At 38.3% G+C, this 26,875-nt stretch overlaps 1 protein-coding gene across 2 annotated transcripts in view; it reads left to right on the top strand.

The window, feature by feature from the left end:
• Positions 1 to 58: 58 nt before the first annotated feature.
• Positions 59 to 26,875, top strand: part of GALNT2 (polypeptide N-acetylgalactosaminyltransferase 2) — an 89,664-nt gene continuing 62,847 nt past the window's right edge. The window contains exon 1 of one of the 2 annotated variants that reach the window (XM_015622630.3): positions 59 to 261. In XM_015622630.3, the coding sequence (XP_015478116.1) occupies positions 139 to 261 (123 nt within the window). In that variant the 5' untranslated portion in view covers positions 59 to 138. Of the gene's footprint in view, positions 262 to 12,879; positions 12,972 to 26,875 lie in introns of those variants that run through there. The other variant, XM_015622631.3, reaches the window with a different exon arrangement.

The following is a 26,875-nucleotide window of genomic DNA, read 5'->3' as shown; positions in this document are numbered from 1 at the left end:
CGCGGGATTGGTCGGGGGGCGGGCGCTCGCCCTCTGCCCCCTGACCCTGCGCGGCGGCGGCGGCGGCAGGAGCAGGAGCGGAGGCGGCGGCTGCTGGCGGCCGTTTCCTGGTGGCCTGGCGGCGGCGCGGGAGGGAGGATGCGGCGCAGGTCTCGGCTTCTGCTCTGCTTCGCCTTCCTCTGGGTGCTGGGCATCGCCTACTACATGTACTCGGGCGGCAGCGCCGCGCTGGCCGGCGGCGGCGGAGGCGGCAGGAGGAAGGTGAGAGCTCAGCCCGGGGAAGGTGCGCCCGCTCGCTGCCCCGGCGGCGGGGCCGGCCGGGCGGGGGGCAGCGCTGTGCGGCCCTCGGGCTGGGAGCAGGGGCGGCGGCCGGGGGGGATCTCTTCAGCACCGCTCGCTTTCAGGCGACGTGAAACTGCCCCGGGCTACTCCTTCCCCCTTCCTGCCCGCCCTTCTCCAGCCCGCTTCCCCGAGGCAGATGGCTTCTTTGTGGACTTCAGACCGATTTCAGTCCCGTCGCGTCGCTCCTCATCCAACTGCGGCCGGCCACGTCCCGGGCTGGGGGAAGTTGGTGCGGGAAGGGAGGGTGGGCAGGGCCAGGGCTGCGCTCCGGGGCGGGGGGGCCCCGCTCCGCTCCCGGCACAGAGCGGCGTCTGCCCCTTCCTGCCTTCCCCGCCGGCACCGGGGTCCCTCGGGCTCGTGTTCCCACCTAGAGAACACGCGAGGATCCGAGCTGCTAATGCGCTTTCCCTTCGGATGCACAGCGCTTCGCTTTCTCCTTAGCGCTGTGCCTGAAGGATACCGCTTTCCGACCGGTTTTGCAATATTCCAGGAAATTGTCGGATTTGTCATGTTTTATGTCTGTGGCGTGGAAGGTCTGTCTCTTCCTTCTCATAACAGCTCATGTTACGAGTGTTACTAATGTTCAAGAAGTTCCCTGCGGACAATACATGAGTAATTTTTCAGTGTTCAGGCCATCAAGTTATTAAACAGATTTTTCAAGGTGGTGTAGTAATTCATCGATCAGGGGCACAGCTGGAAGTTAAGCACATCACAGTTCACATTTGTGTCAATCAGAACGGGTTTTTGTGGCATGATGTGGGAACTGGCAACTTTGTCCACTATCTCTGCTTAGAAAAATTAAGTGATTTTCCTTTTGTGGTGTTTCCCCTGCTATAAGGATTAGCAAAATCGAGAGCTTTTAGAAACTGGTGTTTAAGCATTCTATTTTGTAAAGCATCTCATGATTATGTAATTTTTTACAAAAAAACCCAGATTAGGGCAAGAAGGCACACTTGAATGGTGTTGTTTGCAAATAAATGGTTGTCTCCTGTTAAATGAATAGTAGTATTTTGTAGGTCTAGCTGATACATAAAAAGAGGAGTATTTTTATGTTTCTTTGATGCAGTTTGGTTCATCAGATGTATGTATTCCCTGTAAAAAAATGCTGATGACTAGTTACTGTGTCAGGTTGTGGAAGCAAATACTTGGATGGCTACTTATGTGAGCAAGGGTCTAGCGAATGAGTCACTGCTCGCTGATAATTGCCTCTCCATCCTGTTTTTTTATTCTCTCTGTACCTTAGGAATGTGTTCAACAGCAACTTTTGACGTAGTATATTAAAATAAGTGTAAGTCTGGGTTGCCACATACAGGCTCCTGGTCCTTCAAAGTAGATACAGTAGAAGAAATAGATCAAGCATGTGATAGAAAGTAAGGCAGTAGCCTAAAGCCTTTCCTGAAGAACCACCAGAGTGTATTTAGAAAGTAAAAGCAATCTTACACTGCTGCTGTGTAATGGGATAAAGAAAAGCTATCAAGGCAAATGTATCTGTAGATAGGGAAATACATTTTGAACTCTTATGATGTGTTACATTTGGAGTTTCCAGACAGATTTGCAATTCTGTTCAATTAATTTTTACTGCTGGGGAAACTGCAGTGTGGGGGTAGTGATTTGCCCAAGGTCACCTAGAAGACTTGGTGAGAATAAAATAGGAAAGAAACCAGTGTTTCCAAATAAGAGTCTGGTATTTTGTCTGCTAGAACCTGTTGCTGTTTATTATTGATATTAGCAGCAGTTTTTATTATGGTTTTAAGAGATCGATAAACCTGTTACTTGCTTCAAGTAGCATAATTTGGTGTCATTATGCACAAAATTTAGTAAACCTTACTGGTCTCGGTAATTGGGAAAGCGTAGTAAGGATAATTTAAAGAAAATGAGATATTTCATAGAGCTGAGCTGAAGCCCAGTGCTGTGTTTAAAAACACGAAAGTTTAAAGTAAAGCCATGGTAAGGAAGAAAGTAGGTACTGTGACCACAAGAAACAAGTGGGGAAATTAACTATTATATGTGGATTGGTGATTTAGGATTCTATTTTCTGTCAGTGAAGCATAAAATTTAATCCCAGGCTTCAGTGTAGGTTAGCAAATGTAAGTAGAGGAAGATGTGTGTAGTGAAATAGCTTTTGAATCTCAACAAAAGGCTTATTAACTTAGTGTCAGACACTGGTGTAAAGCAAAAAACCACAACTGTCTTAAACTTATGAGCAGAAATCCTGCTCTAGTAATGTTCTTGATGTGTATGACTTCAAACAGTCCTTGTTACTTGCCCACTCTTTCAATATAATGGAAACAGAGTTGCTTATAGGAGAACACAACTTTTAATAAATTGCAGTCTCTGCTGTTTTCAGTCTATAAAATTACAAAAACCAGGAGGGGATAGCTCTTCATTTGTGTAAGTAATTTGCATGTTAATTACAGATCTGGTTGTACAAACAGAATGTGTTTTTCCATAAGGATTATATTTTTCTTTTTTTTTTTTTCCCATGCACAGACCTAATGTGTTATTCAGACATACTGGACTTGTTTGATATGGCACCCAGTCCTGTGATGTGTTGAACACCACCAATTCTCTTTCTCTTCAGTAGCGTTGAAGGTGTTTGCCCTCTGCCAGGATTGCACCTGAGTAAGAGAAAAGAGTGATTTTTTTTTTTTTTTCCCTAATTTGCTTTTCTTATTAGAGTAGTGTCAGAGTTAATCTAAGCTCCTGCTTATTTTGGTTCTTTGTTTACTACCTTTCTAATAAGACCTGTGAAGCTGTTTGGATGTTGCAGTGTGTGGTACAGCCTTGATAAAGTTTTTGGCCCCTCTCAACAGTGGTGTAATCCACAGCTCTGTGTGCAGTATTTCGGCCTGGTAGGGTCGGAGCAGGCATGAAAGAGTCTAAAGCACATAAAGGACAAGATGTCTCACTGGTAAATGTGTAAATAAAAATAACGAAACAAAACCAAGCAAAAGAAAGAGGGTGCAATGCTTCTCATTCTGGACCTAGGCATAAAAACTGTAGTAGAAAGATGTGATGTATTCCGCACTTGGAATTTAGTGTGTGACAACTTTTTTTTTTTTTTTTTTTTTTTTTGAAATATCTGCTTGAAAAGAAGAAAAGGGTAGAATCAAAGCCTTTCATTCAAGATGTGCTTGTAGGGCACAGAGATGTTTTGAATTTCTTCCCACCAGTGAATCTCTAATCAAAATTTTTGTTAACATGAGAGAGCCATGATCAGTTGACTCCTTTTCCAGCTGGATCACAGAGTTGTAGATTGGAAAGAGTGAGTGATTCACATGCCTAAAGGTTAAAGAAATGCATCCCATACAGAGGGTGTGACAGAGAAGAGAGCAAGTTGCAAGCCTAACAATTGTGAGAATGAAAAAAATGTGGTCTGCTTTTATGTTCACTAAATGTGTTTTATATTAAAAAGCCTTTGGAGTGGAGAGTGGAAGTTCCCTTCTTTTCATGGATAAATTTCATAACCCACAGCAAAAGCAGTTCATGCTCTGTCTCAGACCTGTATAAAAATGGAGCAGCTTCTGCAAGATGGATAGAAAGCCAAAGTCATCCAGATGTGATCCACTTCTAAGACTGGTGTGAATTTGTATATTTGTCACACAGATTTTAAGTTCTTGAACCACGAAGCTCTTGCACAATAGAGTGACTGGATTGAAATCAAAAGAAAATTAAAACACCCAGTACAACAAAACCCCATGCCAAAACCAGCCAAAAACTCCAGCTGATTTCTAAAGAACTTGCTCTTCCAAGTATTAAGGAAGTAGCCCTATGTAATTGAGCCCTTCAGGCTGGACAGAGGAAGGTCTGCATCTTGTTCAAAGTGCCAAATGCTTTGCCACTGCCAAGAGTGGAATCCTCAGAGGCATCCCCAGAAAGAGATCTGTGGGCAGAATGGGGATTTATTGGTGAAAGCTAAGGCATCCAGAGAGGCCTGCAAGGTTAAGCCACAGCTGAACCAAGATTTGTACCCTTCTGGATTTAGGTACCAGAGTGCTGACAAGCTTTTGCATTTTTTGCATTTTTGCCATGTAAAGAATCTCAGTTGTTTTTAAGTGGAATCTCTGTCATCTTCCACCCCATCTAGAGGAGAAGGCTAAAAGCAATATTTTGGTAAGGAGTGATGGATTGCTTTCACAAGCACTTCCTAAATTTAGAAACATTTTTCTTTTTCATCAATTCTACCCTCCCGAAAACCAAATCCCCAAACCAGCGTGAACTAAAAGGCTGTTACTGCCTTGGCTCACCAGATTTACTGGGTGTAATGGAATGAACTGGAGAAATCGAATTTAGGGCTAGTGGAGCCACAAGGAGGCAGGCTTTTCCTGTGGAACTGGTTATCCTTTATATAGTGCTAGTTTTCCCTTCCCTTTTGTTTGTTTTCCTTTTTTTCTTTATTTTGGAGCAGACTTTAGGTAGGTGACTGTACTAGAGCTAGCTGAGATGAAATAAAGCTGGAGGTAAAAGGTGATGCTTCATATTGAGTATGTGACTGATTAAAAATGTCTCAAACACTGGGTAAAGCAGGGGAAAAAGAGGCAAGCCTTGTGAGTTCTTGCTGTGTATGCACAAAACTTTAAAATAACTCCTTTCAGCATACACAAAGCTTCCTTTTAATATTTTTATTTTTTTTTTACCCCTCTACTATTTCAGTTAATGTTAAAAGGAGGCTTTTATTGACATTGTACATAATGACACACATGACACTCTTCCTCTCTTTCTGCATAAACTACAGATTTAGTGTACCTAAGTGTTTCTTTGATGGTCTGAGTAAGGAGGAAAGGAAATGTGTATTGCCGTCATTAATCTGTTTATGTGGAACTTGAGTGTTTCTCTTGAGGTATGTGAAACAAGGGGGTTAAAAGTAACCACTTCAATTCTGTTGGTTTCTTTCATCACAGGAAGGCATTGCCTGCTTTAATTTCTAAATACTGTTTACTTTGCAGCATCATTTTTAATGTAACTCTATTCCCTTATGTGTTGTGACATTGAATGAGATTTCAGATACCTTGATCTTGAGACAAGTGAAGATACCAGGGGTTAAAAATGCCAAACTGTCATATGTCCTTTTCTGTAATACTCACTTCCTAGAAGGTGCAAGGAGATAGAAAATTATGTTCCTCTCTATAACAGGTAACAGTTTCTGCTAATAGATCTTTCTTTTATATGATTCTGTAATAAATGGAAAAGAGATTAAATGCCCAGGCACTTCAGTAATAAATCTGTCCTCTCACTAGAACGTAAATGTCATACATGTATATTTTCTTAATCTAACATATGTCAATTGACAAAATTACTGTCTTGGCAATTCAGGCACTTCTTATTTTTATGGATTACTTCATAAAACTTAACTTTGGGTGCAATGAAAAGGTGGTCTATTGCAAATTCTGTGTAGTCTCTTTAGGTCCGTATTGGGCTATTCTCTTTTCCTCTCCTTTTTAAAAGGCTTGACTAAGGCAGGTGTTTTTTTGGTTTTTTTTTGCTTGTTGACATTGAGAAATTAGTTCTTTGGTAGAAGGCTTGTGTTGTTTCCTGCAACCTGCTAGATTAGAAACTGATGACTGATACAGATGCTATGGCTCTTGGATTACTGTTAGCTGCTTGTTTCATAAATGCAAATTTATGCATTTAAAGTAGAGCAGGGCCATAGATAGAAGGGGCTGGAGAAACAAGAATGACTTCTTTGGTAGTTTAATACCAAATGGGGTAACCACTTTTCCCCATTATTTTTCTCTTTCATGTAGGTACTGTAGTATTTTGCTGAACTTCTGTGTTATTCCATTGCTGCTGTGGTTTGCTGCTTTCTGGGGTCTCTGTGTCCAATTGTAGTGATGTCCTTTGACAGATGCAGTTTAAATATTAGGTAGTCCACTAACTGTGCATGTGCCTTACTTGTTTTTGTCCTATCAGTCTTGTGATTTCAGGTGTATTACAAATAAATGCCAGTCACTTTTTCCATGTGTTCTAGACACTTCCAAAAATACAATAGAAAATGTGATATTATAGCACTTTTTTTCTAATTTAGAAATTGCACAATATGACTTCATGTGAAGTAAAAAAAAAATTACAAATTCATCTTAATGGTGCTCCCTCACTTGTTCTTTAGACCAGCCTAGAATAATCTATAAATATAATTGTGTAGATATAAACTTGTAAACAGATCTTAGCAAACTTAATTCTTAGTCTTCAAAATTACGTGAGCATTCCACTTTTTTCCTTAGAAATCCTATTATTTTTTCCTCTTTTGTCTTGCCTGTCCTTTTCAGTTTTTCAATGTGATGTGTTATCTAAAAGCTTGTGCATAACTGATACTGTTTGATTAAAGTGATGGTGTGTCAGATGAGAGAAGTGGCATTGTCTACTAGAAAGCTGCTTGCAGTGATACTCCACTACAGAATCGAATAGACACCTTTGTAAGGGTGCTGTGTGTCCTGACAGAGTGACCCTTGTTGCCTGCCTGGAAGCTGTTTAAAAATAATTCCACCAGGCAGCCTAGAAAATAGGCTTGCTTGGCTTTTGGCAACTGCATATAATTTAGAAATAATTTGATATGCAGTACTTTTGGTTAAGTTAAATCAGTTTGAAAAGAAAACATTAGAATACGGTTGGTCCTGTGAAGCTCAGGTGGTAGATGGAAACTGCTCAAATTAAGCCAGTGCAAGTGATTTAAGTTGATTTAGTCCACTTACTTTTCTTAAATAACCTACTCTTGACAGTAGTTAAGCTACAGTGGTACAAAGCAATATACAGCCAGGTGGTGTACAAACAGTTCTTAACTCCCTGCCCAACAGTAAAATTGTTACTAAATGTGATTTTTATTAGGACTTAGGAGAAGATGTGTATTGCTAATATGTTGGCAATGCTATATGTTGGCAAATCATTTGGATTCTAAAAATGAATCTGCAGGAAGCAGTAAGGCATTTGCAATTTTTTTCAGGAATATGGGGCTGAATGTCATTGCCCGAATATATCAGGATATTGTGGAAATGGAATATCAGTGTGGGTGTTACAGAAGGAAACGCTCAGCAGGTTGTTAAAATTACATATTGCCATCCTATAATGTCAAGTGGTGGTATCTTAAGCTATATAAATTTTAAAACTGGGGTGCAGTCTTTCATGCTGTTTGTTTTGGAGTAAGTAAGGTGCCCTCTTGTATTCTGCTTTTCCCTTTCATTTAAGCTTGTAAAGGAATAGGGGATAGATTGAGGAGGGAAGACAGGAAAAAAGTTAAGTGTCCACATCAAAATGTTTTATTTGTGTGTTTGGGATTTTAAAGATATGGCACAAGAGAATTTAACTAATGCTATAAATTGAACCATTTCATGTTCCCTGTAAGTCCATAAAGTTCTTTCACAGGAATCTTCATACAGTGGACCTTTCCTGATAAGTGGAAGTGAAAATATTTAAATGTCTGATGTTTTTTCCTTTTTCTCCATTACTTGGAGAATTAATTTTTATGTAAATCTGTATCTTACTGACATATACAGAGTACATGTTTACCTGTTATTTTCTTAAGTGTTTATTTGCTATGTATTTTCACCATGATTTAAGCAGGCCTGCACTATTTATTGTGTCATATGAAGTCATTAATGATCAGGAAAGGGAAAAAAAATCAGCATCTGTTTTTTGTTTTTTTTTTCTATAAACTGAATCCCCTGTTGGAATGTAGCCTATTTTAAACTTATATTTGGCTTATAGATAGATCCAAGAAAAACACACAAACAACCAGTATCAAAATCCTATCACCTTGAATGTTAAAAGCAGTTTTTCTTCTGCAAAATCAAGGTAACTTGTTAATATGACTGGCTTCCAGTGTAGCCTGCTAAAATTATTATCAAGACTTTTTTTTCCTAGTTCACTTTTCATCTGTCTGAACAGTTTTATTTTTCCTGCTATCTCTTTTTTTATACACTGGTTTTGTTAGTTGCTCAGGGTACCTGTATTGTCATTTAAACAAGTTAAAATATGCTAATTCAAATAGCTCCATCAACTGACAGGAGCACATTTGTGTAAAGAGACTATGCAGACAGATGTTAGTTTTGAGCTTTGCTTATGAAATTCCAATGGGAAAAGAACAGGATAGTAAAAGAACAGCAAGTTTGAATTTTAGAGCATTCCATATATCTCTGAAATTGCTATGTAGTGCACATCAAAGCAGTAATTTGGATTTCTCTTCTTTATAACTGTGGTCTTATATGGAAAAGAAGAGCCTATTGAAAAGGTTGCAAGTTCAGTTGTTCATAACTTTTCTAAAGTTGTAAAATTGTCATGAAACCTGTGTGCTTTATTAAGGGAAGCAGAGAATAACTAGAGATTCTGCTGAGTTCAAGCGTTATCAAAGTGCAGTGGACTGCCTGTATTGAGTAACAGATCTGCTTGAACAAAAGAACTTTGGCCAAGGGAAGACTGCAAAGAATTGGCACCCAGCTAATGCTATTGTGTATGAATTCTCAAAGAGCTATGACTTGATGAGCAGAAAATGTTTTCTCCTTGTATTAAGTTCCAAATGTTTAGCCACCCTGGAGATAGGAGCACAGCTGAAATTTGTTACTAAAATAAATTTTCTCTGTCTAGCCTGTTGGTTTACAGATGGTCAATAAATACACAAGTGTATATATATAATGGATATATGCTTTGGTGACATGAAGATTTTTAAGTTGCTTGGTTTTTCTTCTCTTGGTTCTCTTACGTGAAATGGAAAAGTCTGTTCACTCAAATACACTTTGACTCTCTTGGGACCTTGGTATGAAAAAGGAAAGTTTCTTCCTCATGACCTACTTCAGTAGGTAGCAAACTGCTCCGGACTAATGGTGGACCAGTGTAGATACTTAGAGGAGGTTACATTGTTCCAGGATTGGAAAACATCCCTATGGCAAAACTGCTGCTGTGGTAGGTGTGCCTACCCAAGAGTGTGGGGGCGATGAAATCGCAGTATCTCTCCTCTCCTCTGGAGTGTCAGTGTGTCACAAAATTAGGTCTGCATATGTTGTCCAGACAGTGTCATAAATTCTTGCTATGGGTGGTGGCATGGCTCCTGCTACAGTGGAATGCCAAAGCCCTTCCGGTCACTGTGGCAGAGCATCCGTCAACTGCAGCCTTGGCATTGTCTGAGTGGAGTGAATAGAGGCTGGTCTCTAGTCCTCTGGCTTGTGCTCTCACAACACCTGTTGCTTTGCCATGTCCTGTAGCCTCAAGGAACATTGCACCACGTGGAATAGTTACAACACATACATGCTATGTCAGAGACTACTTTTTAAAGTTTTAATTAAGGAAATGTCCTTTTTCTCCCATTGACACAGTGTATACCTTTCTTTCCCTGCACTCTGAAGGTGCTGTGGGAGAACAGTAATTGTAGCAAGTGCTGTAAGAACCTGGTGAGAAAGTTGGAGTTTGATTCCAAATTGATTGAGCAGAGTCATCCTTAAAACCTCTTAAACTGATAGATGTCTATCAAAGACAATATCCCCACCACATATGCTAAGCTGTGTGCTTTCTGTTAATAAGTACATATTAAGAATTTACAGGTCTTGACAGTTAAAAGGTGTTTGAAATCTGAAAGAGGTATTTAAATGAAAAGGAGCAGGCAGTGGGCTACAAACATCAGCACTTATTTACATTCTTAGCTTTCATGCTTAATGTTCAAAAAGTGATGGAGAGACTTGGTTTATTTGTACAGCCAAAAGTGTGTCTAAAGGCACCTTCTTTGAGAAACATTTTTTTCTCTATAGAGATATAAGTGCAAGTGTTGTTTAGCCTGGTAGATTCTTAGGGGAAAGATTTGAACTGAATGACAGATTGTTGATACCACCCTTGAGTTATCACAAGACATAGAAATATGTTAGGGAAAAGTGTACACTGGTCAGAGACTAAAAGCCTTTTTTTTTTTGAAAGACTTCTCTGCAATGACTAGCAGGTTTTTGAAAGGCTTGGTAAGAATTCAATATGTCTTGTTAAAGAACAATTTCTCAGTTCTTCCCAATACTTTCTGAATACTCTCTAGTAAAAATAAGCAAGACATTGATTTTGATATTCACGTTATCCTAGACCTAACATATCTGTCTTTATACAAAGCAAAAGCTATTTGCTTAAAAATCCATTTTGGTTACCTACTGAGATAACTAATGCCTCTTGCATCCTGGGAACAATAGTGAGAAAATCAAGGTGTTAAAATCAGCCTGCAATCATTTAATGTTCTCTCTCGTGCTTGCAATTCTAAGAGCCAGAAACTTGGGCAAAACCTGATTTTGTACACATGTATTATCATGGTGTGTGACTTTTCAAATTTTTTTTGTTTGTTTTCATTATTCCCTAATGCTTGCAAATGTTTCAGATTTGGTTATTGTTTTTTCTTCTTTTAGTTAAGCACATAGAAAATATTTCTGACAATTTCAGAGTACATTTGCTAGGTTGTCTCTGTACAAGTTATCCTTTTCTTGATAAACTTGGATGTTGTAAACATTGTCCAACTATATTGGAAAGAGTGGTGAAAAGATGCTACCATTTGCTCAGGACACTTTTGAATGTTGTTTGTGTTGTAGCACTGTTTAGAGTCCTGGTTCTATTGTGCCAAAGATTGAATGGTCTTAACAGGTTATTTCTATGCCATGAACTTAGAAAAGGGCTTATTCCCAGTAGGATTTACATACCTGAGTGTGAGCATTAGCTGTGGTCATATGGTATAAATTCTCATGTGGTTATCTCTTGCTGTGGCATTTTGGCCAAAACCAGACTTTTTTTTTGTATCCAGCAAACTATATTAGATACCTGGCTTTTATGGATTATGTCTCAGAAATTGAATGGACTTCAAGATATTGTAATGTCCCAGGTTATATGTCATATGGAAAAGATAGCTCAAGCTTTTCAGTCTTCAGCGTTGAAGTACAATGGGATCTCATGCTGCTTGCTGAGCTTACTAAAGTGTGGATCTAGAGCTGGTACAGTAGTCAGGCAATGCAGGGAACCACATCTAGTGTCTAATCTTAGTGTGGTTGATGCAGACCACTCCTGAAACCTTCAGTTTACACATGTTCAGTTTGGTTTAGAATTGTGATATTGTAATGTTTATTTCCAAGAGCAGTTTACAGCTCAGAGGCAGGCAACAGTTTGGAAATGTCATGGTATTTTTTCAAATTAATTGTGATTGTGACTGTCATCTCATGATGTTGTTATCCCAGTTTCTGAGATAAGTTTCCAGTGTAGAAGTATGGAAGAAAGTGGATGTAAAAGCTGTTTGCTTTTTCAGTTGTGCTTTGAATATTTTTTTTTTAAGGGAACTTCTACTTGAATGATTTGGTAAAATCTTGTCAAAACGTTAAAAACTATGTTAAGAGGTGTTGGTTTTAGTAAATCTGGTTTGTGATGAAAGGCAGTTTGTAATGCTGAATAAGCAAGGTGTTGGATGCTGGTGGGTGTAGGTACTTGATAGTTTTCAAAGACATTATCTTCTTTTAAAAAAGATGCGACTGGTAGAGCTTAAAGCAAGCCCCACTGTATTTAAGATGGCAATTTCTTATAAAATATTCCACAGAAACACTGACATTATCTGAATTTAAGACTCTAAGCACTTTTTAATGTATGCAAAACAAATGTCTGTAGTTGGCTTTGATTATTAATACTTGTTTTGAGTCTTACATACCACCTTATTTTTAGTTCATCTTTTGGCAAAATGTGTGTGTGACTTCTGTTCTCAGCATTTTGGTTTTTTTTTCCTTTAAAACTAAAGACAGTGGCTTTCTTGTTGATACTGATAATTTGTTTGCTGCTGTTTCTCATGCAATACTGAGCATATTTCTCATACAGTATTCTTGCTTGGATGTATGAACTTTGCAGTAACACAGCTTGATATCTGCAGTTTCAAGTGAGTTGAAGATACTTGTCTGCATATGTGTTCTGTAGGCTAAAGTAATGTGCTCCCTGTCCTGGAGGAAGGTGATAGAGGGGGAGCATTAAATGATCAGTCTGGAAAACCTGATTTCACATAAGCATCTTATCAGAAAAATTAAAAAGCTTTTTGTGATCAGCTAGGGCTTGTGGATATCAACTTTCTAGCACAGAATTCTTTTGTCAGCTGGAGGAAGAAGAGTCTCCAATGGGAGAGATTTTTTTGGAAGTATGTCAGTTGCTGTTCTGGCAACTGCATGATGTTTTCATTTAGACTGTTCTCATGCTCTTACTGGCAGTAGGCTGTAGCAGCTGGGATGGCAGCATGTTTGCTTTCTTGTGACATGGTTTAGGCTTCTTTTTCAGGCTTATCTGTTTAAGACAATAATTGTGTAGTAATTTTTCCCCCCCATGTTTGAATGGCTTTTTGCCATTATACAAACAGTGATGAAAATGGTAGTGGAATCATAGGAAGTGCTAGTACTGGCTTCCCTTCTGGTTTTGGAAGTCAGAGTTGTTGCTGCATGCCTGAATGCTATTATTTGCCCCAGTACAATGATCAAGCACTTGATTCTTTTCTTCCACAGAATCACAGAATATCCTGAGTTGGAAGGGAGGAAACAAAGCTTCCCCAGGTCTGCCAGTGAACAGCAGTGCTTTCCAGTTACTGCAATGATATTAGAATGGATAGAACTACTGGTGAGATGGGAATTGTTCCAATTGTACTCTTTGAACAGAAGCATAGCATGGTATGGGCTACATTCCTCCTGTTTCTTTGAGTGGCAGCATGCATAAATGTGTGGTTTTCATTTGTCCGTGTTAACCTGAAGATTAATCCCCTCAATACTTTAGGCTAGTACAGTCTATCTCATATGCAGCACTGTGTAGTTTTTCTACTTAATTCTGCCTGTTTTTCTGGAACTGCAGTTCTAGCTCTTATACCCATTCAAACAAGAGAAGTGACTTTAACATGCCCTTCCCTCTTACTCCCTTGAGGACTGAATATGTACAGCAGAAATTGTATTGCTTCTATTTGCCCAGTTTCTGTGCTGTGCTCCTGGGTTTGTATTTGAATCTCTAGCAGCTTTGCTCTTCATATCATAGTTGAAAATTAAGTACTGTGTAAATAAATTGCTTGTTTTTCCGTGCAAGAAGGGAAAGCTGCTGATACTGATGTGGTGTATTCCTGCCATGCAATAAAGAATATAGTGTAAGAAGTATTCTTGGGAGATCTGCCATTTAACCAAGAGCTTAAAAAGACAAAGTTAGATGGACCCTTAATTATTTTCCACTAATTAGAACTCTTATGATTTTAGATTAGGAATTAAGTGATTGCATACTGGTAGAATATGAAAAGAAAGTTCAGTATTTCAGTAAATAACTTAAACTAGGAACTGGCTGTTTCTATTTTGATGCCCAAACCCTGTATTTCTGTGAAGGAAGAAGGGCTACAGGAATCCAGTAATTTAAATACTATCTGGCACACACACTGACATTTTACTTGTGTTCTGCAACAGAAAAGGGAGAGATAGTTATACAGGCTGCTGCTTTGTTTTAAAGGCTTAGTAGCTGTTGTACATAATTTTCATCAGTTGCCAATAATGCATTTTATGTAAGAGAAGGAAGAAATGGGCTGAAGATAAACTGCAGGTCATAAAAAAGAAGAAAGGTATTTTAAAGATATGTAGCCTTTTACTTCCCTTTTGTCTATTTCAGAAAATCAACACAAGTCCTAAGAGAAAAAATGTGTTTTCACTAATCTTACTGTTAGTATAAAACCATGCCAGTGTTATCTGCACTCTGCATGAGAGTCAAATCCAGTTGAACTGAAGAAAATCTGAGGAGAACACCATGCTGCAGAGTTTTTCTTCCTTCGTTGACGTTCATTTGTACTAATGGCAGCAATATATAATTTTATTAATCGATTAAATTCTCTTAGCTTTGAGTTTTACAAAACAATAAAGAGTCTCTGTGCTAAGAATAGCAAAGCAGTTTCAGACTGAGCTGTTCAGTATACCTATTGACCAAGTTTGCTTGCAGACAAAAGCAATTATTTTCTATTCAGACCAAACATGAGTGGAAAGCTGTTCTCTTCAAGTCTGTTTGATTGTTTGGGCTCTTGTATCCCTCTGCATGACCATTAGGTCACTTCTTGACAACACGACTGATTTATTTCTTTTTCAGTCACGTTTGGATTTTAATGATGACAATTGGGGTTTTCTCAGACTGTCAGCTGTCTTCAGACTTGCATTAGCAGAGAAGGAGGCTTCTAGAAATGGAAACCACGTCTGTCCTGGTACTATGGTGTCTTTTTTGTCAGCTCTGAAGTATGGCATTTATAGAGAGAAATTATATATGCTGTGTATGGGTGTTCAAATCTAAGCAAAGATACGATAGTCATGGTGTATGATCCTAGGACTCATTGTAACCATCACTGTGACTCCAAATATTGAAATATTTGGTTTAGGTTGTATGGGTGTTCAAATCTAAGCAAAGATACGATAGTCATGGTGTATGATCCTAGGACTCATTGTAACCATCACTGTGACTCCAAATATTGAAATATTTGGTTTAGGTTATCTTAAAAGATAAGAGTACATGTCCCTTTTTTGCACTGATGGCTCTTAGAGAACTCAGTAACTTTTGGCTGGCAGTGCATCAGATTCTGGAGCATGGGTTGCCTGTGGCCTCCACTGCGTTCAGTGTCTTTGTGTGGTACAAACCTGTTGGCACTGAGCTTGTTTTTCAGTCTTCCTTTCTGCTTGGGCCATCACACCTGCTAGTAATAGGCCCTGGCTCTAGGACTGTCAATACTTATCTTAATGTTGCACTTCAGCTTATTTCCAAAGAGATCAGAAGGTGTTTTGAGGGATGATCTGCAGTTACAAAAGGGAAGTTAAACTGACAATGCAAGTTTTTTGCTAGGGTTGGGTACCTACAAATTTTAGCTTGTTTGCTATTTTTGCAATGTGTTTTTTAAACTCTGCTTCAGTGGTATGCTTGGACTGTTGATTGAGAGAAGCTGTTTATCTCACAGCAGTGTTCATCTGCCAAAGCTCTATTTTGCAGCTGCCTTTTTAGATATACACTAATTCTGAATGTGTTGCATGTTCAGCATCCCTCACTGTCCACCTTTGTTTCCTAAATCAAAACCTGTCTTGTCATGTTACTGTAAAAGAAATTGGAATGGAGATTTCTACTATTGCAACAAGAAATAACAGGCCCTATTTTCCCCAAATATTTTTACCATTTGATGTAAGCATGCCATTTTACTTTATAAACTGTCTGCTTGAGTGAAAGTGGAAAGTATTATGTCTTATAAATAAAGGCTAATTTAATCTACTTGTGATATTTTTGCCATTGTACTGTTTACAATTTAAGACTTCCTAGATATGCTGGAGTTTGTTTCTTTTTGGGAATAGCAAAGCATCACATTGCTTTTTTAAAATCACCATTTACCCTGGGCTACAGTTTGAAGCATGAATGCTGTGGGAGCCTTCAATTCTCTACATAAGGCTGCAGACCAACACCTTATTTTCTTCATCTTGGGTTATTAGACAGTTGTTCTTGAACATGTGTTCCAAACCAGAGAAATGTTGACCTGAAATGTCACAGGAATAAGGATTTTGTAATAATTTCCTCTGTAAAGGACAGAAAATAGAATAAAACCCATGCATACAGGTCATTTGTGTTTTGCTTTTGTCTGTTGGAGCAAATGCACTGTTACTGAACTATCTCATGGTATAATACCACAACCATATGGCCATGATTAATGCATAACTGGACTTAATTAAAAATGTGACAGTCCTTTCTTTTTTTTTCCTCCTTTCTGCTCACCTCAGTGTGCAGTGCTAAGTAAGGGGAATGAAATCTTAGTATACACAATTGTTTTCCTTGACAGTTAAAGAAAGTGATAACCTTTGGGAGATCGAGTAGCTCTTGGTAGCTCTTGATGGAGCATGTTGTTTGGTACAACACTGTCTTTCTTCTGCAGAGCCTGAACAGCATCTTCCTCATACAGTTGTCACGGTAAACAAATGTAGCATTTGTAGCCAAATGGTTGAAACTTAAGTAGGGTTTAGCAGGCTTTCTTTGAATCATTATACAGAAGTTATGCAGAGACTACCAAACTTAAAATTAATCTTTATTTTCAACATGATACTGAAAAATGTTCAGTTCTGAGTTCAGATGATTAGTTTGTTCCTGTACCAAGCTGCATCATTGGCTCTGCTCCAGGGAGGGAGCTTTGATTAAGTTGATAAAGATTGCTGAGTAGGTTTTTCTCCTGTGCTGATTGTCTTGCTTTTCGTGCATCAGATAACTGTGTTGTCCCTTTGACTTGTTTTCTCCTTTCCTCCTGATATTCAGCTGCTGCAACTTAAGTACCTATGTAGATCCTGTAGTAGTTCCCTTTCTTGCCTGTTGATGTTTTTGGCCCCTAGTGCAGACTAGTACCCTCTGAGGGGGGAGTTATAAAAACTTTGTAATAAAACAACAATAATTTTGCCCCCCTCTTGTTTAGAGTGACTCAAATCGGTGTGACAGGGGAAGTTCAGAAACAAAAGAAAATAACATGATTATTTTCCTGCTGGTGAGAAGGTGTGGCACAATGCTATGCTGATGGTAACCCAAGGAATATAACGGTCTTAAAAACCCCCCAGTTATTCTGTGTGAGAATGTGTGTGGTGGGTGGTAGAAGGGTAGATGGCAGAGCTTCAATTTGCTGCATCAGGCAATTCGATATTTCAAACTCATCTTGGGTATGAATTTTTTCAAAGATTTTGAATAAAGGTTAACTTAAAGATGGCTTCACAAGGACATTTTTGAGAAAGAGTTTCTGTCAGATCTGGATTTTCATTGTGGGTTTTCTTTTTCCGAAGAAATGTGCTGCAGTAGCAATCTTAGAGTCTGTGTGTTTGTGTGGCATGGCATATCTCCAAAGGCTTGGGGATTTGTTTTTGAAGAGTGATGATGTAGCTATTTCTTTTAGTTGCATTCAAAATCAACCGTCTTTGTTCTGTGCATTCTAAGATATTTGTTCCATGAAATAGATATAACCCTCAGTATTTTTCTTTGAAAATTCCCTTTCCTTGGTGACACTGCCAGTTGCTTGGCTTGAAGGACTGACTTTCAAACCTATGAGTCTGTATGCAGTGAGAGGGATATAAAAATTAACATTTCTGCTTTTCACATCTGAGATTTGCCCATATTGATGGGTACTGATGACAGGAGTACAATATATGAGCTGCAGGGAAAATATGCTTTATTGGTGCAGGTGATCAACACATGTATGGGTAGAAATTACAACAATACAGAAATCCCCTCAAATTCAGCCTTTGAGGCTGTGTGCCAAGAGCTAGATTCAGAAGTTGAAACACTGTTATAAGTAGTTCAGACTGATTTCTGGAATTTGAAATCTAATTTTAACATTTTTGATTGTAAACTCTACGTTACTGTATTTTGGTGAAGCCAAATTTTTCTGACATAAGAAAAAAGCAATCCATTTGATGGCTATTTTTTAACAGCAACACACAGAAATTCTTGTCTGTCATTGCTCCCTCTGACCACATGACTGCTTGTAAGGGTTTTTTGTTACACTAACCATGTGACTGCTTGTAAGGGTTTTTTTTGTCAATTTAGTGTGGTTTTCTCGTGGAAAGGTTAAATTTCTCATGCAGTCTTTCTTTCCCATTGCCATAATGGTAGTATTGCCAAGCTCTTGAGTAGCTTGCTTTCTGATCAAAGGCAAGTCTTGTGAAGTTCAGCATGGGCACTTACCTGTGAATGGGTGAATAAGTTGTCTCAATTTGCGCAGAAAGCAAGTAAACTGATAGAATTATTTTAAGAGACAGATTTCAAATATGCTGGATTCACTGTAACTGATTATTGGTTAGTTCAGTAATTGGCTAGTTCTGTAAATTGTGCGTCTGGTAGCTTCAGACTTGTGGTGGAATGGTCCTTGCCTTGAAGTTTTGGGAAATGGAATACTTAATTTTCAAGCTGGCACCAAGTCCAAAAGCAGTCTTTCTAGAAATTGTTTCAAGACCCAAAATTTTCTAATTCTGCACAAACTTTAATGTAAGTTGTCTGTAAGGGAGAAAAAGCAGCTTTTCTATTTCCTCTTTCAGAATTTAATTTCTCAGGAAGAACATATGTTGAGGGGAATGGAATTGTGTTGAACACAGGTTCTCCTATGTTAATAAATGAATGGTTTTGATTATTTTAACTATTGTTATTTTTAAAAAAGAATGTGCTTAGAAGAGCTGTTTTGATTGAATTGATTATTTTAAACAGATTTTTAGCTATAAATCTTTGTGGCCCTTCTTGTGGAAAAGGGGGAACATAAGGAGAAGAGTCTGAATAGGAGTGTTACTGAAATAAAAAGGAAGTCTGGTGTTGGACTCTTAGGTACTAATTTTCCCAGTGTGTCTTGCTCGCACAGCTGTGCTGACAGTGTGTTTATACAAGCGGCTATGAAGATCTCTTTAAAGGGTGAGAGGGGCTGCATGGTTGTATATATCCTTACTAGCTCAATAGTATTTAAGGGTCTTTTTAAAATCCAAATAGTAAATTTTAAAATTGAAGGGCTGAATCTGTCAACTAATAGTGAAGGAATTTTGGTTCTTCTAAAAGTACAGTGACTTCCTTGCTAGGCAATCTAGGCTTCCATCTCCTCCCTGCTTTTGGGGTAGGCAGTGTGATAGGTTGCTTCTCATGGTTAATCTGTCTAGTCATACTCCAAAGAACAAGCCTATGGACAAGTTGATAAACTTTGTGATTCTGGGCTATGTTGGAAGTTCCTTTGCTTTGTGTCTAAAAGGCAAGTAGTGAAGCAGAAAGCCCCACAGCCAGGCATGCAAATACCCTTTCTTTGGTTTTGCTGTATTCTACAGTAATAAGTGTAGCCAATAGAAACAATTCAGTTATTTTTGTAGTGCTTACTCTTTGTGAAGATACTTTTTCTTGTAATGGGACAATTCTTGATTCTTTTATCTGTCCCAGAATATTGATAGACTCATAGATAAAAACATCCTAGTGAGTGCCATTGAAAAAGGCTGTCATAGATGGAGTAAGTCAAAATGACTTCTGTCTACATGTTGGACTGTGCTGTCTTTGAGACTTTTTTGTCAAGAGGACTGTGGGGTGAATTCACAGCTACAGTAGAGTGCAAGCCCATGGAATTGCTGCAGCAGAAATAGCTAGTACCTTGGAAACACAGCAGGGTGTCTGTGTTACAATGGAGATTAGACCTGCTCGTCCTGCTTATGAATGACCATGTATTGTCAGCCTCAGTTCTGTGAAGTGAGTAGGATACACTTTGCTGTTCTCCACCACATTAGGGTGGCTTACATTATGGTTTTGTGCACCTGGCTTACACTGTCAGGAGGATTTTACTCTCTAGCTATGATAAGACTGCATTTGTACAACAGTATTGTATAAAAAATACTTTACACCACAGGTTAGAAAGGACATTCTGGAAGCACCAAGAATGTTTGATGGCTATTCATTTTCAAGTCAAGTGCAGGACTGCAGTACTTTATTCAGCTGTGCTCAGTTAACTGGCCACAAGGTGCCTACCAAGCTGCTCAATCATTCCCCATCTTCATCAGGATGGTGAGAAAACAGAGTGAAAAGTTTGTGGGTTGAGATAAGGACAGGAAGATCACTGAACAATCGCTATCACTGGCAGAACAAGCTCAATTTAGGGAAGCTGATTTATTGTCTGATAACAGATTAGGATAGTGAGAATTAAGAACAAAAACTAAAGCTAACTTTCTCCACCCCTCCATTCTTTTCAGGCTCAACTCTACTCTTGACGCTTCTACCTTCTCTCTTTTATCATGTAACAATACTGTAAAACTCAGTTGTTTTTTAATTTTCTGCTTGTCCAGCTCTTTAAGTGAGTAGACTTTAAGTAATGACAATACTTAAAACTCTGGGAAGGTAGTAAAGCAGTAGTCAACAAGTAGTATCGTAAAGATAGTAAAGAGAGTAGTCAAAAAATCCAGTGCACAGTTCATAGGTGAATTTATATTGTAGTAAAATGCACCAGCTTTTCTTTAACACAGGAACTATGACTGGGAAAAAGGCACTTCTGTACCATTAATAGGGTGACCATGGACCTCTTACAACTTGATACTATCTGCAGTAAAAATGTATGAGCACATGTGTTAAAACCTCTAGGTTATCACTGCTGTTTAATTCAGCAGCTGGAGCAGTGTGTGTGTGTGTGTCAAATCTAAACAGATGTGTTCACCCTCACATTTTAAGGAAATAGAAGTGTGCAGTGTAGCACCATTGATGTAAAACAGTTACTAGTCTTGGTAGAAGTCCAATAAATGTGTGTGAGGTCTTTCATGTAATAACTAGGTTATTAGACAACATTCTAGAGAGCTGGCCATGTCTTCTCTGATTCAGTGTTAAAGTTTACTTGCCTTTAAATGTGTCATTAAGCCTTAGGTGGTTTTCTAAGGGCTTTGATCCAGTACCCTTTTTGTTGGTCTATAAAGTCTGGTAAGACAGTGCATCATCTGGAAGCAAACAAGTAGTGATAAGGAAATAATTTTCTGTTTACCTTGTGAATGTCAGTCTAACTTAAAGCAGACTAGCTCAGGTGTGAGTCTGGGTTTTTGCAGGATCCCTCTTTTAAGCATTTTATTAACATTTATTAAATTGGTTTATGTGATCTCTATTTTGTATCAATAATTAGCAGCACATAATTTACTGTGCAGTACTGCTGAGTACTTTGCTAGAGAGTTTGCTATAGAGTCAGCTGTTCTGCAGCCCATAAAGCAAAGAGGTAGGAAAGCAGAATTGGGAAAGGGAGCAAGAAAGAAGCTAAAAAAAAACCCCAAAACAAAACAGTAAGGGTTGAAGAAGGGCAGAAGAAGAAAACATGTAAGGATGTATACCAAAGTCTACCAACACAGCACAGTAGGAATAGTTGCTGTGCTTTAGGAGAAATGAGTTGGCAGAGCACAGGGAGTGGGCACTGTAGAACTGTAGGAGCAGATGGGTCTTAGCAAAAAGAGGGTAGATCATAGAATGAATTTAAGCATGTTATTTTTGATCTTGTGCCTTTAAAGTGACAGTGGGTAGACCAAACACCTGTTCTTTATCATCACTTTTTAAGAAATGTAAATAAGCCAAAATGTTAATTCACTTCTAAAGCTTCACCTCAGCTTACTTCTAAAATATTTGCTGGTGTGTTTGTTCCCTTTGGTATGCTGAATTGTTATTGTAAATGCAGCTGGTGTGAGCCACATCTATTACCTCATTGTTAATGTTTTCAATGAGCTGTAATCTGCTTACTGAATGCTTGATTTCATAGAATCACAGTATTATTTAGGTTGGAAAAGACCTTTGAGATCATTGAGTTGAACACTTAACACACCACTGCCAAGTCTGCCACTAAACCATGCCCTGAGCACTACAACTCCATATCTTTAAAATACCTCAATGACTAAGAAATTCCCTCAGTGTAACCCTTGTGTGTTGGCTGTGATGGTTTTTTTCCTGCACTTGTATGTTTTTTCATCAGCCATCAGGGTATACAGGAGTATAACCCTTACAAATTTACATGGATAAAAAAGCATGGCCTACTTTTTTTAATATTTGTTTGTGTCTTCAGAAAGTCCTAGTGCTAAACTGTATGAAATTACAACCCTGAGATTTCTATAAGGTAGCACCAGTATTAGCCTGCACAACTGGAAGTTGCAATTTTTCTAATCATTCTTGATTACATCTTCATTTCTTGCATGCCAGGGATAATTAAATGTTGACTAATTGTAGTGCTTTAGATTTTTGCTGACAAAAACCTGCTTTAGAAAGTACAAATTCTCGTTCTAGTTATCGATGTCTTATTCCAGCCTATATTTTAAGACACAAAAATATCACTTGGAGACTGTCTAAGCAAAAATGAAAACAATCTGAATCCTTGTGTGATTGGCCTCCTTGAACTTCAGGAGCTGTAGAACTAGCTCACTTGGAATGGTGGCACCTACTGGGCACATCTACCTCTACAGTGCCAGCCACTTCTCCGCTTCTTCTGCTGAGGCCCAGGATAGCAAAGAGTTGTGTTTTCTGCAGGATCTTTACTAACTGAATTCAGCTAATAGAAAGTTCAGTTACATTTCACAAAGCACCATTCAAGGCTCAAATGTGGAGCACCTGTAAAGGAGATCTCTAGTTGTGAGTTAGCGAGATAATAACACTGCAATTTGTTTTAGAAAGCAACTATCCATGGAAATTGCAGGAAACTGAAAGATGTCCTGAAACACTAACCATAAATCTAGAAGGGGATGAAATTCTGGTGATGCTCTTCAGCATTTTAGAGTGTAAGACTTGCTTTTTGGTGTGCCAGCTGGTATAACTGGTTGTACATCTGTAGTGAGTCCCTAGAGGAGTAGAGGGTAAAAATGGATACCACTCTTGTCAGCACTCTACTGTGATTTGTCAGCATGGCATGGGTTTTCAAGAACTATGATATAATTTGCTGAAGATGCACCTCTAGTTCTCCCAAACTCCAAGGAGGTTTTATAGAGACTCAGTCGTCAGTATTTTATGTTCAGTACAGTGAGTTAACACACTAGAATATTTTTTATAAGAAGTACAAGCTCAATATCCCATAGCATTTCTGTAACAATTTTTTTTTAAAAAATGTCACCTATAGCCTTGTAGATTTAAAATACTTTTTCACTTACTGTGAATATATAGGATTATAATTTTAGATAAGACAAAATACTCTTGGCAATTCTTGTGATAATACTTCTTTAGTTGACTCTGAAAATGGAGAGATTATAGTGATTTCATGGCAGAGTGACCACAGAAAAATTATTCTTAGTACTGAAGCAGACCTTGGTTCTGGCTTTTTGGTTTTGCTATAAAGCACACTCACAAGCAATTGTGAAAAAAAAACCACAAAAACAACTTATCCAGCCTGCCTGGTGTGTTAGAGGAGTATTGATTGTTCTTGAAATTGATTTAGAGATGCAGCTTGCTGTGTGCCTCTGTGATGACTATATAAAATCTGTTTGCCTGTCCTAAATGTGGGTTTTTTTTAGTGTTTCATTATAAAGAGCCTCCTGACGGTGCAATTGGCAGTGCTGTGTGTGCTGCCCAGGAAACAGGCACTGCCAGTATGCCCTCTGAAGCTTTGCTACAACCCCCACACCCCTGTGCAGCTTTTAATGGCCCTATGTTAGATGTGAAAAGCATCTTACTGGAAGGATGAATATGTCTTATATTCCTTAATGGTTTTCTTTTGAAACCCTATCAATAACATTTTTTTTTTGCCTAATATAGTATGGGCAGGTTGGTTTAGCATGAGAGGTTGTATCTTGTTTCTGCACTTTCAGAACTGAACTTCTTTGTGATCAGCGAACAATCAGCAGAGCCAGTACAGATCTGCCACTTTCTCAAAATGGTTTTGATGATGAAAATGTGATATGTCAGTGAAGTCAAATGTGTGTTTTCCCCTCTGAACTAGTCTCCCTTGAATGATGAGTTTTGAAACTTGACTGTCAATTAAAACAAGAATTGGAGCCTGATAGTCTGGGTGGAACATGCAGCTGAGGTATTTTGGATGGGATCTCTGAATGTGGTGATTTCTGACAGGAAGGTTACAGCTGATGCAGTGTATTGCAATTTCTTTACCTTATTCCAACCATTTCCATTCGACTTTCTTGTCTTCCATATCTTATCTCCCTAGCCACTTTATCCATTCACCTCTGTTTTACTGCAGGCAAAAAGTTTGGTAAAGAGATATAGAGCACTCTTCCCTTGATTGATAGGTTGTTTTGCACAGTACACTGGGTGTACAGGCATCTGTGTTCAGTCAGTTTCCTGATCACTCCCTTCCCAACACCAGTGAGCCTTTTACAGTTCTTAATGTTTTTGAAAAATCTCTTAGTAATCACAATACTAAACAAAGGTTTAGTGGTTCTAATCCTGGACTGTGGTTCTGGGAAGGAGTGGGTTTTATTGTTACCTTCTGCCTGCTGGGGCTACAAAAGGCTTCCCAGGCAGTACAGTTTTTCTAGCCTCTGGTAGCAGGTGTAGCATTCGTCTAAGCTTCAGCTCATCTGAACAAGGGAAGTAAATATTTTCTTCAGGGGTACTGCAAAAAGGTTACTAATCTAAACCTGTCAGTTGTTTTTATTGCCAGATTTTTGTGGGTTGTGTAGTTTCTCAGATGAGTAATAATGACATCCTTCAAATAATTAAGTTCATATTTCTATAGTGTTTGGGAAGGTTCTGTGCAAGAATATTGGGACTGAAACAGCTTCACTGTAAATTTTCATTCTATTAGCTCCTGAAAAAATGTCTTTAAGTGAGGTTTAATGTAATGTCTGACAGTTGTGAAGGAAGTTGAAAGACATCTTGACTGCCTTAATTTGATGTGATACTTCTGCTACTAGCGGTTTGTTGCTCTTTTAGAAAGAAGTTGAGAGGAGATACTGTCCAGAGCAGATGGTATCCCTAGCTGAAAATTACTCTAAAATAGAGATATACTTACCTGTTTAAATGCATGTTGCTGAAGACTTTTTCTGTACCTTCTAAATTTCTTTGAAGAATAAAGTCTGTAGGAAATAAATTTCTAGTCACTTGAATTTCTTTGATAGTAACAATAGGGGGAAGAAAAGTATTCAACAGTGCAAATTAATATGAAAAATCAGCAGAAATTGAAATTTTTTTCTTTGTGTGATCATTATTTTTGCTAAAATTCAAGCTTTTGTGTCATCTTCTGTGTGTCCTTAGTTTGTCTGAGTACTTGAAAATTGATACAAATTATACGGCAAAAAAGATTGAAAATCAAAATGTGAATTCTTATAATACTTGGTCTTCCTTGTGTTGGTTCCCTATGTTGTTACCCCTTCATACTTTATTTCCCACAAATTATATGCAGGTCTTTGTGATCGCAACTTGGTGTAAACATACTTTTTCTGAACCAGCATGAGTGCCAGTTCCATGATGCTCTAAAGAAATTAGGGACTTTTTAGATTTTTAAATTTTGTTTTTTAAGGTCTCTAGCTGCAAAATTATGGTTTTGAAAGTGAATTTGGACAGGCTGAATAATAGACAGTGTGATTTCTAATGAACATCAAATTATCTGGATGGAAAAGGAGCCTTTTGAAAATTGAATATGTGAAAAACATGACTGTAATCCTACTGTGTAAGTAGTGTTCCAGGCTAAGCAGACTCTGGATATTCAACACAGCACTTAACGGTTCAGGTTATCAGAGAAAAAGATGCACACAGGCTATCAGTTCAGTGAGGGGAGAAATTACTTCTTCCTTTACAGCTGAGTGAAGAAAAATGTTACCTGTTCCTTAATGTGAAGATGCTCTATCTTTAATAGTTTTTTTTTCCTTTATTTCACCTATGCCTTCTACTAAAGTGTGGCAATTAATAGTTGATGTCCTTTGATAAACCTAAGACTAAAAGAATTTGGTGCTGTAACCTTTGTTCTCTTATTTAAAAACAAAATTTAGAAAAAACTTTGAGGGCACAGAGCAATTTTGCAACCAGTCCTTTTTGGGGGGGTTGACTTTTTATATTTTCAGTCAAGCAAGATTTTACTTGGAAAACGCCTTGTATCATTTCTTGCTGTTCTTCTATTGCAAGTTGTTTGGTTAAGGATATCTTTTGGAGTTTGTATCTTCTGAGGCTGTGAAGTCTGCAGTGGTTTGGATTTGTGGTTATGAAAACATTTGTTCAGGGCATGACCGATCAATTAAGACAAGGCTTCTTTCTTTAGTTTAAACAGGAAAGGAGCATGGTTGCTTTTGAAGACTCAGGGGGCTGAGTATAAAATGTTTCTCTGGGAATTCTAGCTGGTTTCTTGCAAAGATGCTTCTTGAAATGGATGTAGAGAGGGAAATTGCCTTTCACTTGCAACTTTCTCCACTTGTGCCTGCAAGAGAAAAAAAGTTGTATTTCAGGAGCTTATTTTTGATCTCTACTGAAACCTATGGCAAGGATTGTAATACTCCAGTGGCTCTTGAGAGTTTTGTTGTATAGAAGCATGGTAATGATACATTTAAGGTATTTTGTACCTTTTTCGATGCTGGATGCTTTAAATGTCTTTCTGGAATTAAAACAGTGAATGAAACTGCTCAGTACTTCTGGGCTGGAGATCTGTGTCTCACTTCAAATATGCATGCTTATAAGTGTTCATGGTTTATTTGCACAGTATTTTTACTGAGATTGTGCCTTCCAAGAATCTATGGTATTGTCTGATTATTTTTTTTTTCCACCCTGCTGTTCCTTGTAGTCATGAAGATTTTGAATTACAATGAAGGCACCAGAGAGAGATGAGATTTTCCCCAAAGCATCTCTGCAGAACTGAAAGTTATTAGAAATGTCATAGTACTAATCTCCAATATTGCTTTAGCAATTAGGTGGCTCTTAAATGCTCAAAATCCCTTTACCAATTAATGATGACAGACTTTTAACTACATGCATCTTTGAAATGAGTTTTATGTGGAAGATGTGCTTTTACATGATAAATGTAAATCCAGTCTGCTTGCAGAGTAGGGTTTGAAATGCCCTTATGTAAAAGTTTTGTCTTAAAACTTGTACCAAATAGGCCTAATAGAAGGCATACTTGAGAGAATTTTTTTTCCTCCCTCTATCTGTCAAGGTATCTTTG

This window comes from Parus major, chromosome 3 (assembly GCF_001522545.3).
Source record: "Parus major isolate Abel chromosome 3, Parus_major1.1, whole genome shotgun sequence".
NCBI lineage: Eukaryota > Metazoa > Chordata > Aves > Passeriformes > Paridae > Parus > Parus major.
This window is presented reverse-complemented; position numbering and strand designations above follow the sequence as displayed.